Source organism: Rhincodon typus, chromosome 23, assembly GCF_021869965.1.
Source record: "Rhincodon typus isolate 14 chromosome 23, sRhiTyp1.1, whole genome shotgun sequence".
In the NCBI taxonomy this organism is placed as follows: domain Eukaryota; kingdom Metazoa; phylum Chordata; class Chondrichthyes; order Orectolobiformes; family Rhincodontidae; genus Rhincodon; species Rhincodon typus.
Window position 1 is genome coordinate 44,362,969 of NC_063354.1, and position 13,780 is coordinate 44,376,748.

At 42.2% G+C, this 13,780-nt stretch overlaps 1 protein-coding gene across 1 annotated transcript in view; it reads right to left on the reverse strand.

Moving 5' to 3' along the window:
• Positions 1-448: 448 nt before the first annotated feature.
• pik3cg (phosphatidylinositol-4,5-bisphosphate 3-kinase, catalytic subunit gamma) overlaps positions 449-13,780 on the reverse strand; it is a 29,512-nt gene continuing 16,180 nt past the window's right edge. Inside the window, exons 5-10 of the mRNA XM_048611139.1 lie at positions 13,228-13,331; positions 7,962-8,108; positions 6,202-6,292; positions 5,654-5,784; positions 3,499-3,610; positions 449-648 (exon numbers count right to left, since the gene is read on the reverse strand). Of these exons, the coding sequence (XP_048467096.1) occupies positions 449-648; positions 3,499-3,610; positions 5,654-5,784; positions 6,202-6,292; positions 7,962-8,108; positions 13,228-13,331 (785 nt within the window). The remainder of the gene's footprint in view (positions 649-3,498; positions 3,611-5,653; positions 5,785-6,201; positions 6,293-7,961; positions 8,109-13,227; positions 13,332-13,780) is intronic.

Consider the following 13,780-nt stretch of genomic DNA (forward strand, 5'->3'; position numbering starts at 1 on the left):
TTCACCTCACGAAGGAGCTATGCTCCGAAAGCTCGAGGTTTCAAATAAACCTGTTGGACTGTAACTTGGTGTCTTGTGACTTCTGACTTTGTCCACCCCAGTCCAGCACCAGCACCTCCGTAAAGTGACATGATGTCTTAAACAAGGGAGCAAGGGGAGAAGAATTTCAGAGCTGAGGCCCTGATGGCTGAAGTCATGACCATCAATGTCAGAGCGAATCAACCAAGGATGCTTGAGAGATCAGAGTTGAAGAAACAAGAGTTCCTGTTGGGAAGTAAGACGGGAGAAGGTCACCGAGATGGGGGAGGGAGAGGCCACAAAGGGCATGAGAAGGGAATTTTAAAACTGAGACACTGTTAGACTGGCTGCTAGTCTAGAGCGGTAAGCACAGGGGTGTTGGGAGAATAGGAGTTGGTTTGAGCTGGATGTGGGCGGTAGGCCAGGAGAGTCACTGTAATCTGTCATGTGATACAGCACTAGATTCACATACCTGAAATTTCTGGAAATGTTGGCTTGTCTTCTTGCCGGATGTACCCATCACAAAGAGAAAGTCAGGAGTCAGAACAAAGGGCACTCTCTCTTTATTGATTCCCAGGAAGCTTTTATAGTTCCCAAGAATATGACCAAAATCAATATGGAAAAGATTTCCTGAATGGAATAAAGCAGAAACTTGTCATTTTTCCTATTGGTGCAAGTGTTCATAATACTCTCATGACTATTAATGAGGCTGTCAAACAAACTGGCAGGAAGATCACTAACTAACTAACACTGATTTAAGACGATTAGCAAAAGAACCACAGAAAGATAAGAATTGTTTTGAGCAGCAAGAACATTCTTGAATGCATTGACAGACTGGTAGAAACATTCAATCATAATTTTCAGAAGGGATTTGGATAAATACCTAAAAGATCAAATTTGCAGAGCCAAGTGGAAACAGTAGGACTAATTGCTTAGCCAAATACCTTGTGCCAAATGACTTCCTTCGGTTATGCCTGTCTCTTTCTACTCACACCTCCAGTACAATGATGATATCATCAGTGCTGCTTCAATCTCTCGTCCAGAATGGAAAAAATGATCAAAATCGCTTCTAATTTCCACCCTGCTCTCACCTTCATCTGGTTCATCTCTGACTCCTCCCCTCCCTTACTTGACATCATGGTTTCCATTTCTGGAGACAGGCTCACCACCAATATACGCTACAAACACGCCGACTCTCACAGTTATCTCAACTATACATCCTCACATCCTGTTTTCTATAAAAAATCCAGCCTATTCTCCCAGTTTCTCCATCTTTGTTACATCTGTTCTGATGATGCCACCTTCCATAGCAGGGCCTCAGTAATGTCCACCTTTTTTCTTAACCAAGGAATTCCCACTACTTGTGGTTGACAGAACTCTTAGTTGTGTCCAACCCATTTCCCACACGTCTGCCCTCACCCCTTCTCTTCCCTCCCACAACACTGATAGGATCCCCTCGTCCTCACTTTTCACCCCACCAGAATCCACATCCAGAGGATTATTAGCCATCATTGCTTCCAACCCCCCTTGCCCCTCCGACTGGGATGCCACCACCAGACACATTCCCTTCTCCTACCTTGTCAGCATTCTGAAGGGACCACTTATTTGTGCACTGATAGGCCAGTGAGCAAATGGTTTGAATCTTTTGGTCAAGATGGGATGGATTGGGAAGGTGATGGCTTAGTAGTACTGTTCTAGTTTATTAATCTAGAGACCAAGGTGATGGTCTGCAGACATAGGTTTAAAACCTGCCATGGTTGATTCTTAATTCTAGATTTTTATTGACTTCAGAGTCTAATGATGACTATGAAATTGTTGCCAGCAAATGCCCATCTCATTCACTAATGCCCTTTAGGGAAGGAAACAGTGTCCTTACCTGGTCTGGCCTATGTTTGATGCCAGACCTACAGCATTGTGATTGACTCTTAACTGCTCCCCCACCCCCGCCATGGCATGTAAGGATGGGCAATAATGCTGGCTTTGCCAGTGACATCCACATGCTGTGAATAAATAATCAAAAAATTAATTCAAAAATGAAGGAAAAGATGGCATGCATTCATTTGAAGGCCACCCTTCCTGTTATTTCAGAGTATAAACAATAGGAGCAGGAGTGACACACTGGCCCTTTTAGGCTGCTTTGCTATTTACTAAAATCACGCGTTATCTTCTACCTAAATGCCACCATCCCACACAATCCCATATATCGTCAGACATACAGTTCTTGGGAGTAAAGAATTGTAAACATTGGCAATCCTTTTCATGGGAGAAGTTTCTCCTTAACTGACTGGTTAATCTTGTAATCTGAGACTATGACCTCCCCCAAACTCTAGATTTACCAGCTGGGGAGAACACCTTCCCAGTTTCTATCCTCTAGGGATTTTGCATGTTTTAATGTGATTAGTTGACAGCATCATCAATGTGCTTAGAGGTTTGTTCTCCTGCTCCTAAAAGCTATCTATGTTACTGCTTAGTCACAAATATCATGTTGCGACTTACATATCTACCCTGCACTACTGTTTGCATGCATTTCTCACTTTGCTTGCACTGAAGTCTATCATATCTTTCACACTCACTGATTAGCTCATGCAACAGTGCTGCCTGACATTTCTCACTTTCCACAGTTCTGCTTCCTTTAGGCCTGTGACCCACTCTTAAGGTTAGTCATGGTTTTGTGGGCAGCAGTAGCCCTGCTATACCACAACTCTCAACAGCAGCATGTTTCTGGAAAAAGCAAATTTACAGCTTTTAAGAAAATTTCTATTTGTTAAATAGGCAATTTGCAGCAAATTTGTGTTCCAAGGACAGAGGGCAGACAGGTTACAGTGGAGTGCATTAGCGTGAACCTTATCCTATGTTCCAGATATCCCCATACACAAACTTTCACAGGGTTAACTTCCCTATTTCTCTCTTAGTAGCCCAGGATTGGCTGAAACTAGTTGACGTGGCTGGAATGGTTCACCTTGGAGCAGAGGTCAAGGGAGCTTTAACTGTTCAAAATTCTGTTGAATCTTTATAAAGTAATTAAAGAATGGCTTGAATTGGACTGATGATCTATAACCAAAGGACTGAGATTTAACATAATTATCAAAAAAGCCAAAAGAGAGATGAGGAGAACTTTCTTTTTTTAATTTTGCAGTGAACTATGTTGAACTGGAATGAGCTACCTACCTCATAAGGTACTGAATTCGATAGTAATTTTCAAAAGGAACGCCGATAAATACTTGAAGGAGGAAAAGATTTATAAGTCTGTGACATAAGAATTGGACAGTCTGACTTAATCGATAGCTCTATCAAAGAACAAACATGATGTGCCAAAACATTTCCTTCATTGCCTAATGTTTCTTCAAATCCCTTTTCTTCCAAAGTTGCCTTGATAAATCAGTGCAGATCGACAATGGAGTAGAGATGTGTGTGTCTTAGTATCACTGAAGCCTTCTGAGGAAAACATTTAAATCATCCTATTAGACACTCCAAACTCACCTGACTCTGTGATCATGATGTTGTCATTGTGCCTGTCTCCTATTCCCAGGATGTAGGTGGCAACACAATACCCAGCGCATGAGTAAACAAACCTTTCAACAGCTGACTGGTACTGCAACATCAATGAAGAATGGTTTCAGTTTGCATAGTTGAGGAGGCATTTCTGATACTAAACACCATAACAAAAGAGGCCATCCAGTACAGTTACATCAAAAAGGGTCAAAGAATCGACACACATCATCCAAAAATAAACAGTGCCAGAGAAAATGTTGGTAATGTTTGCTTCAACAGTTAGATTTGTGATGGCAGAGAAGGCAGCAGACACGTGATTAATAAGGCAGAATGGATCCTAGAAGACACATAGACAGCTCATTCTGTCTGATGGTCATTTTATTCAAACTCTATGAAATATCAACTTTGACATTAAATTGCAGCCCATATGGTTTTGGTAAGGTACCAGATGCCTGTCCAGTATTCAGTACCATCACCAGTGCATTGATACAATTCCGGGGATAACACAGTGTGGAGCTGGAGGAACACAGCAGGCCAGGCAGCATCAGAGGAGCAGGAAAGTTGACATTTCGGGTCGCGACCCTTCTTCAGAAAAAAAAAATGCCCATTTGGTTCTCGGGAAAGCAGTGAGTCCGACTGGTTTCTAGTGTTTTTGAGCAAATTCAGTAACTCTCTGCTGGTCTGACATTCTTGAAATGCTACAGCAACCTGCCTGCTACCTGCAAACGGTTCAATTCCTGCCATTAGTCTGCTAGCCATGAACCAGTCCATTAGCAGTGAGCTGGTCCAGTACCTGGTCAACAGACCTACGTAACTAGGCCTGGGCAGAAGATTTTAGTTTAACTTGACCGTTGTTTGGACAGTTCCATATTATATTCACTGTGGCCAGCTAATGGGGTGGCATAGTGGCTCAGTGGTTAGCACTGCTGCCTTACAGCACCAGGGACCTGAGTTTGATTCTACCTGCGGGCAACTGACTGTGTGGAGTTTACACATTCCCCCTGTGTCTGCATGGGTTTCCTCCCACAGTCCAAAGATGTGCAGGTTAGGTGGATTGGCCATGCTAAGTTGTCCCGCAGTATCCTGGGATGTGTAGGTTAGGTGGGTTAGCCATGGGAAATGCAAGGTTATAGTGTGGAGGGGTGTCATGTGTCTGGGTGGGATGATCTTTGGAGAGTTGGTGTGGACTTGATGGGCCAAATGACCTGCTCCCATACTGCAGGGATTCTATGAGGTCAAGCTGCCATTTAAAAAAGAAATAACACTGCCAAACAAGCCATTTTGTAGTTATTTTAATAACCCTGTTCTGACACACCTCTGAGGCAGGTGAGACTTGCACTTGCACCTTCTGACTCAGAGGTGGGTATTGTACTGCTGCACCTGGTATTCCTAGGTGGTCTTCCATCCATGTACTAGCCAGACCTGAGTTTGATTAACTTCCAAGATCAGACTCATAAGGCATTTTCGGACATATTATGAGATACATCCTGCTCTGGTGAGACTTGAACCCAGACCTTCTAGCCCAGAGGCAGGGAGACACCACAATGCCATTAGAGTCCTTGGGCAGCCATTTTGTATTCTGCGCTTAACAATCATTCAACATGTAATGAACAAAATTTACTGTAGAATCACTAACCATCCAGAAAGAAATGATTGAATAATTACCTTAATTATTCTGTAATTGAAGAATAATTAATTGATCAAGTAGTTGTCAAGGTCGGGAACATAGTGATATCTGTCAATTTAAACATATAAACTCGCAGCAGCAAGCTTTGTTGTGGGAACGGGAGCAGTCAGGTACTGAGAATGAATGTGTACTTTGCCCTGGTCATCTGGAGCAGATGCATGGTAAAAACAGCAGGGATTTGCATGACAGCAATGTGCAGAGCTGGATGAACACAGCAGGCTAAGCAGCATCATAGGAGCAGAAAGGCTGACGTTTCGGGCCTAGACCCTTCATCAGAAATGGATTTGCATGAACCTAGATAAAATTATGAACTGTCTTTTATTCTCCTTTGCAGAGCAGTGGACACAAATTGTCAAATCCAATGAAATTAAGCCACTAGAGCAATATTGGTAATGCTAATTCAGGAGATTAAAAGGACAGATATGTAAATCTCTTGTAAAAGTTTACATCATTTACCTTGTCTTCAATCGGGCACTTGTCTTTCAGCCAGTGATTCAACACTTCATCTTTAAATGCCCCGGTGTTGCCGACTGTGCTCTGCTGAATCTTAGCAATGGTTGTGGCATCTTTCACAATCTGAATCATTCCTGTAGAAGTACAACAACACTTTGGATTTGTGATCTTGGACAGAAATACATGAAACTGCTAAGCCAGGCACCTGTGCCTCAGATGGGTTCACCATTGTATGGTGATAATATTACCTTCACATCAGTGACTGGGCTCATATTAGACACAAGGTAAATGACTGGTAACCAATGGACTGAGGTCCACTACACAGCTATCTTTGCACATAATGCAAGAGATGCTAGCACTATGAACCTTAAATAGGACACTACCATCGCTAACTCCATTTCCCACATGAACCATTGTCAATCATTGCTAATTCATTTCCATTGTGGTGACTTTGAACCTTGGTCCCACAGGCCAGTATATAAACCATCCAGTTCTTCAGATTAAACAATAGGTTTAGGGGCCAGAGGCTAAGGTGAAGATAATTTTTTTACCGATTTTGTTTCCTGTTGCAATACAGCCATATGGCAAAAGACAAAGATCCAAAGATTCTATCTCCCAGATTGAGTCCATAATTAGAAGGATCTGTGGATAGATAAAATTATTGTTTCATTTATTAAAATAGTATTGAAAGCAGTAACTCCATGCAGCATCATGAAACAATTGACATTCCAATACTGTTCACTTCTCACACATTACCAAGCTTTGTAGAGATGCCTGCTGAATTGGATTATTCTTTATATTATGCACCCCTTCCCCTGTCCTATAATATATACGGTAAACTCCTTTGGATCAGCTTATGCTCTAAACCGCTTTGTTTGGTAGAATAGAGAAGCAGAGCTGGAAAACTAGTAAATGTTGGTCATCAGAAATTTGGGTATCCTTGATCATGACTCACAGACAGTTGGCATGTATGTATGGTAAACAATTCATAAGGCATGTGGTACTTTAGGTTTTTATTGCAAATGGGGTTGGAATATGGGGTATAAGAGCACAACTATAGGGTAGTTATGTTGAACTTGTATCAGACACTGGTTTAGCCTCAGCTGGAGAATTGCATCCAGTTCTAGGCAATATACTTTAGGAAGGCTGTGAACACATTGGACAGGAGACAGAAAAGATTCACAAAAATGGTTCCAGGAATGAGAACATTGAATTTTGTAAATAGATCTGATAAAGGTGTTCAAGACCATAAGGGGTCTGGACAGATGTGTTAAAGAATTGAGAACAAGAGAACACAATTTTAAAGTAATTGGAAAAAGTAAGAAGCAGTGACATGAGACTGTTTTACACCGGGAGTGGCTGGTGTCTGGAATACACTGCCCGGGAATGTGCTGGAGGCAGATAATTGAGGCATTAAACAAGGGAATTGGGTGGTTATTTGAAAAGGGAACAATGTGCAAGGTTGCTGAAAGGAGGTGCGATAATGACACTAAGTAAACTGTTTATTTGATGAACCCATGCAGGCAGAGTGGGCCAGATGGCTACTTTCGGTGCTGTAACAATTCTATGGTTCTGTCCCTTTAGTAGTTTCAATGAATGAGAGATGATCTCATTGAAACTTGTAAAATCCTTAGAGACCATAAGAGGGTACATGCTGAGAGGCCGGTCCTGGCCTCTCCAACCAAGGAAAACAATTTCACATTAATGGGATGGTTACTTATATAAGAGCTAGGAACAGGAGTAGGCAATTGAGCCCCTCGAGCCCGCTCCGACATTTAATATGATCATGGCTGATCATCTTGGTTATTAAAAATCTGTCATCTGTCTACCTCCTCCTTAAATTTACTCAATGTCCCAGCATCCATTGCACTCTGGGGCAGTTTTCTGTAATTCCACAGATTCACGACCCTGTCAGAAAAGTTATTTCTCCTCATCTCTGTTTTAAATCTGCTAACCCTTATCTATCCTGTGAAGAGCTTTATGATATTTTATTATGCTAAAGACATTAATGTGATTAATTTAAAGTCAATTATCTGCTTCAAATTCCACCAGCTTTTCTGGTGTGATTTTACTCCATGTACCCAGCACACTATTCAAACTTGTACATGACGAATCAAATGACATTACCACTGAGTCACCACCTTCCCCAAATGAGGAGTGTTAGGTAGATCTGTGAACATTATACTGAAGACCACTGAAATGCAGACCAATTAAGTGAACAGTAGTGTGTATGAGGCCATTACAGTGAAGGATGCTGAGTTACAGTACTGGACAGGATCAAAGATTCATAAAGAGTATTTCTGAGCATCACCTGGATGATCAGCATGTCCTGCCTCAGGTCATCTCCATGTTTAAAGATGATCCCAATGGTGTCCTTGGATATAGAGGTGAGGTCCGCACACTTGAACTCTAGCCACAGGGGTTTTTTCTTTGATGGCATAACCTTACATTTATCCACCTGCAAAGCAGTTAACAGAAAGCAAAAGCCAAGTCAGGTGATTTCTTTCATTTTGCATTCTGGCGGCAATTTTAGTAGATACACTGATTACACAAATCAATTCATTTATGATTTGGTTCTAACTGTGTGATGTAGTGCACAGTATATCACAAGAGACTGGTATTTGGATACCTTAGCCAGCACTTAACCACATCTCTCACAAACTTGTCAAAACATGTCACAGGTGACAGATGAGTTTTAAGTTCAAGCTTATTATTTAGACCTCAAAAATATTATTCAATGTTGCAATTTCTGAATGACAGATAATTTAAGTTTGTGTATAATAATCGACCCATTATAGTGTTATAGTGAAACAGTGTATTTCTGACCAGAGAGAGTCACAATCAAATTAACCAGCCCTTTATTCAGTGATCCCTGTTTGGAAAATGTACCTGTGAGTGTGTGTATGGCACTTTAATGAGGTGCTGGAGAACGGCTGACAACTGTGAACCAGTATATTTAACAGGTCAGTGTCCATGTGTTGAATTAGACAGCAAAAGACTTTCAGAGATTTACAAGGGTTTTATTGTACATCTACAGTTTAGCACAAACACCAGTTTTCACCTTTCCCTTTCCAGAAGCTAACTCCCTGCTGGGAAAGAACCCAGTTCTTTTCTTAAAAATAAATTAAATAACCAAATTACAAACAGAAATAAAAACTGCCTATCAGGACACTAGAACAACCAGAAATTTAAAAAAAAATCAAAATGGGGGAATCTAAGGGGACCAGATCAAAATAGTATTGCAGGAGGAAATGGTACACCTATCTCCCATCTATCCCAAAAAATTGGTGGACATTCTGTGCTCCCTTTCTAAGGACACTCTGTCACAAACATATCCATTGGAAAAGAGGCAGGCAGTCAGGAATACAACCCTCCTCACATCCCACTGCCAGGATATATTCATGGCCAGTTTAGACAGGAATGGGGGCAAGGCCCATGGGGAAGTACTCTGATCTGCAGCATCCTTCCATATTGGGCACCCAAAGATCAAGAAAAATCCCACCTTATTTCTTTTCAATTTACAAAACCCACCACCAATTTATCAAATCACCCAATTAATCAAATTACAAGCACATGTAACAAAAACAAAACATGTTAACAAAGGAAACAGGGATGGGAATAACAGTTTTTAAAAACAGCTTTTTATAATTTTATAAACCTACCAGCTAGTTATCTAATCACCAAATTAACAAATTGCAAACACTGTACACCAAATGGCAGTGTGAAAATAAGACGAAGCAAAAAGGTGGGAAAACAAGGAAGCGGTTAAATCAAAATTATGGGGAAATATGGCACTCCACCCACTGTGGTGCCCAACTCTCTTTTCTAAATGCCTCAAGATGAACTCTATGTGCTCTCTCCCCACCCAGGTGTGAAAGTAGCCACCAGAAGAAAGGCAGCCAGTTAGGGAAAAAGCCCAGCTCTTTCCTTTCTAAATAAACCCACCAACAATTAGACCAATTACCCAATTAACAAATAACAAATTACAAACACTGCTACCAGATGTAATATTGGCATTCATTTCAAGAAGGCTAGTATACAAGAGCAGAGATGTACAAGTGCTTGAAAACAGTATTAGAATAGGTACTTGTTTTTGACCAGTGCAAACCATAAGACGTAGGAGCAGGTTTAGGCCTTTCGGCCCATTGAGTCTGCTATACCGTTTGATCATGGCTGATATGTTTCTCAACCCTATTCTCCTGCCTTCTCCATGTAACCCTTGATTTCCTTACGAATCAAGAACATATCTATCTCTGTCTTACATACTGTCAATGACTTGGCCTCCACAGCCTTCTGCAGTAATGAGTTCCACAGATTCACCACCCTCTGGCTGAAGAAATTTCTCCTCATCTCAGTTCTAAAGGGTCATCCCTTCACTCTGCGGCTGTGCCCTTGGGTCCTAGTAGAGACATCTTTTCCACATCCATTCTATCCAGGCCTCTCAGTATTCTATACATTACAATTGGATCCCGCCTCATCCTTCTAAACTCCATTGAGTACAGACCTAGAGTCCTCAATTGCTCCTCATATAGCAAGGCCTTCATTCTCAGGATCATTCCTGAAAACCTCCGGAGCTCCAAGGCCAGCACATCCTTCATTAGATATGGGACCCAAAACCGCTCACAATATTCTAAATCCAGTCTGACCAGAGCCTTATACAGCCTTAGCAGTACATCTCAGCTTTTGCATTCTAGCCGTCTTGAAATGAATGCTAATATTACATCTGCTTTCCTAACTGCCAGAGTGAACTTGTATGTTAACCTTGAGAGCCCTGAACTATTACTCCTAAGTTCCTTCTTGCATCAGATTGCCCAAGCCTTTCCTCATATAGAAAATTGTCTACCCCTCTATTCTTCCCACCAAAGTTCACAACTTCACACTTTCCCACACCATATTCCATCTGCTTCTTCTTTGCCCACCATCCTAACCTCTCCAAGTCCTTCTGCAGCCTCCCCACTTCCTCAACACTACCTGTCCCTCCAACTATCTTTGTGTCATCTGCAAACTTAACAACAATGCCCTCAGTTCCTTTGTCCAGATCGTTAATGTATAATGTGAATAGTTGTGGTCCCCACACAGACCCCTGCGGAACTCCACAAGTCAGCAGCTGCTGCCCTGAGAAACACCCTTTTATCCCCAGTCTCTGCCTTCTGCCAGTCAGCCAGTCCTCTATCCATGCCAGTACCTTGCCCCTGACACCGTGGGCTCTTATCTTATTTAGCAGCCTCCTATCCAACACCTTGTCAAAGGCCTTCTGGAAATCTGAATAGATCACGTCCCCAGGCTCTCCTCTGTTTAATTTGCTCGTTACCTCCTGAACCATGACCTCCCCTTCACAAAGTTGTGCTGACCCAGCCCTATTTTACCATGCACTTCCAAGTGCTCCGCAATCTCATCCTTAATAATGGACTTTAAAATCTTACCAACAACTAAAGTCAGGCTAACCTGTCTATAATATCCTGTCTTCTGCCTCCATCCCTTCTTAAACATTAGCCACTTTCCAGTCCTTTGGGACCCTCCCTGACTCCAATAATTCCTGAAAGATCACCACCAATGCCTCTACAATCTCTGCAGCTACCTCCTTCAAAACTCTGGGGTATAGTCCATCAGGTCCAGGTGATTTACCCAGTTTCAGACTTTTCAGCTTCCCCAGCACCTTCTCCCTAGCGATGGTCATTACACTCACCTCTGCCCCTGACTCTCTTGAAGTTCTGCTATGCTGCTAGTATCTTCTACAGTGAAAACTGATGCAAAATACCTGTTCAGTTCCTCCGCCATTTCTTTGTTCCCCATTATTCTTCTCCAGCCTCATTTTCCAGTGGTCCAATATCCACTCCTGCCTCTCTCTTACCTTTTATATATCTAAAAACCTCTTGCAATCTTCTTTTATATTACTCGCTAGCTTTACCCAGATTTCACCTTCTTCCCACTTATTGCTTTTTCAGTTAGACTCAACGGGTTGAAGGGCCTTTTCTGTGCTGTAGACCTCCTTGACACCATAACTCAGCTCTTAGGTATTTTTTAAATCAACCTCTGCAGTGATGTAATGACACCCCTCTGGGGGAGGTGGGACTTGAACCCAGACCTTCTGGCACAGAGTTAGCAACGTTATCATTACACCACAAGTTAAAAGGACTCAGCTCTTCTCTTATTTTACCTTATATACAGAAGTGTTCTTACACACAACTGAATCTTCCTTTTCCCATCACCAAATCACCAGTCTGACTGATTAGACAAATAACAAATTACAAACACTGCCTGCCTGGATTTAGATTAAGTCCCTTGCTTAGGGTTACAAGCCAGGGTCATCCATCTGAACCAGCAAATGCTTGGTGGAAACTACGGGGTTCTAGAACCTCAGGGGACAACAGCAGCTTACAGACCTCAATTCCCAGGGGCTGACTAAGAGTTAGAAGATAGGTGGAAGATCTTTTGGGAAGATGGTTTGTGTTTTCCTAACAAAACACAAGGAAGACAATGGGATAACACCTCATTTTCTCTTTCCTATAATCACATTGCTCATTGTGAACTGCAAATGGCAGGTTCCAACAGGCAGTTGAGGAGGAAGGCACAAGACAAGTTGGCTTTGGGGAAACTAGCAGAGGACCTGTCCTTGGGAGATCACCTCTGCTACAAACCAGCAATTCCCCTTAAAGAATGTTCTGACAGTGAAAGAAAAAATGACCAAGTTAAACACTCATCTATCCTGCAATATACACATGAATGATCAAGCACCACTTCTGCCATTCTCTAAAGGCAATCTGTGCCACAGTTAGTGTGCAAGTTAGCAATTCCAAGGCTGTTTTGGCCAAAGGCTGAAAGCAGACACAAAATTGGTGTTGTGCTGTTAAAAAAATGCCTGGATTTAGTCTGGATATAGCTGGCAATTTTTAGACTAATTGCTGATTGTCACGTCCCCGCTGGTGCTGAAACCAATGCTCATGAAATGCAATTTCTCTGGATCTGCATTTGAAGCCTGCACTCTCTCTCTCTCTCTCTCACAGACACTCATACAAACACAGAAGGTGTGGTTTGCATTGAATTTAGAGAAGCCAGACCCTGGCAGGATAGCTCCTGGAATTTAGCTCCAGTGAATTCTTGACAGAGTCTCCCGAATGTCCCCTTAGAAACACCACCAGAAAAATAGACACAACGAAGACTGAGGCAAAGTAGCTATTTAGTTCCACCGCCATTTCTTTCTTCTCCATGACTACTTCTCCAACCTCATTTTCCAGCAGTCCAATATATATTTTCATTGCACCAAAATCTTCTGCAACAAAGTTTAATCCCAACCAGTGGTCACTGTTAGGTGAGAGTATTGGAATAAGTACTGGCGACCAAAATGCTGTGAACCTTATTATTGAGTACTAGCAGATCATTTAAACAGAAAGCAGCCCTTTGGCAATTCTCTGTTTGACAGTCTTTAATGCAAGTTTCAATTCCTTTACCAAGATGGCATCTTGCATTAAACACAAGTTAAACTGACACTTCAGCTGCAGACCAAACTTTGGCCGTTGCAGAGGCTCTTCAGCATGTGAAATATCCAGGGAGAAGCACTTATGTAAAGTTTAACCTACCACAAGAGCACCTGCACGGAGGCCCGGGTCATATGGAACTCGGAAACATTCTGGGAAACCAGATGATTGCAGCTTCTCAAGTTTGTGTCTTAACTGCGAGATCGCTACAAATAAAACAGATTCAATCAGGAAAAACAAAACACATCAGACACTTCTCAGCTTTACTGTAAAAGCCATGAACTCAGAATTCCCATGTCAGGCATGGCTCAGCTGGTAGCACTCTCACTTCTGAAGCAGCATGATCGAGTCTCACTCAGAGATTGAGCACAAAAGTCCAGGCTGACAATCCAAAGCAGTGATAGAGCTCTCTGATGGACTGCTGCTTTGTCAGGGATGCTATCTCCATAATGAGACATTAATCCGAGGCCCAAGCTCCCACAGCTAAACAGAAAGCATCCAACAGCACTGTTTTGATCCAAAGCAGATAAGTTATCCCTGGTCACTAGTAAAAGCAACAGATTATCTGGTGAAGAGCTGGATGAACACAGCAGGCCAAGCAGCATCAGAGGAGCAGGAAGGCTGACGTTTCCCGAAACGTCAGCCTTCCTGCTCC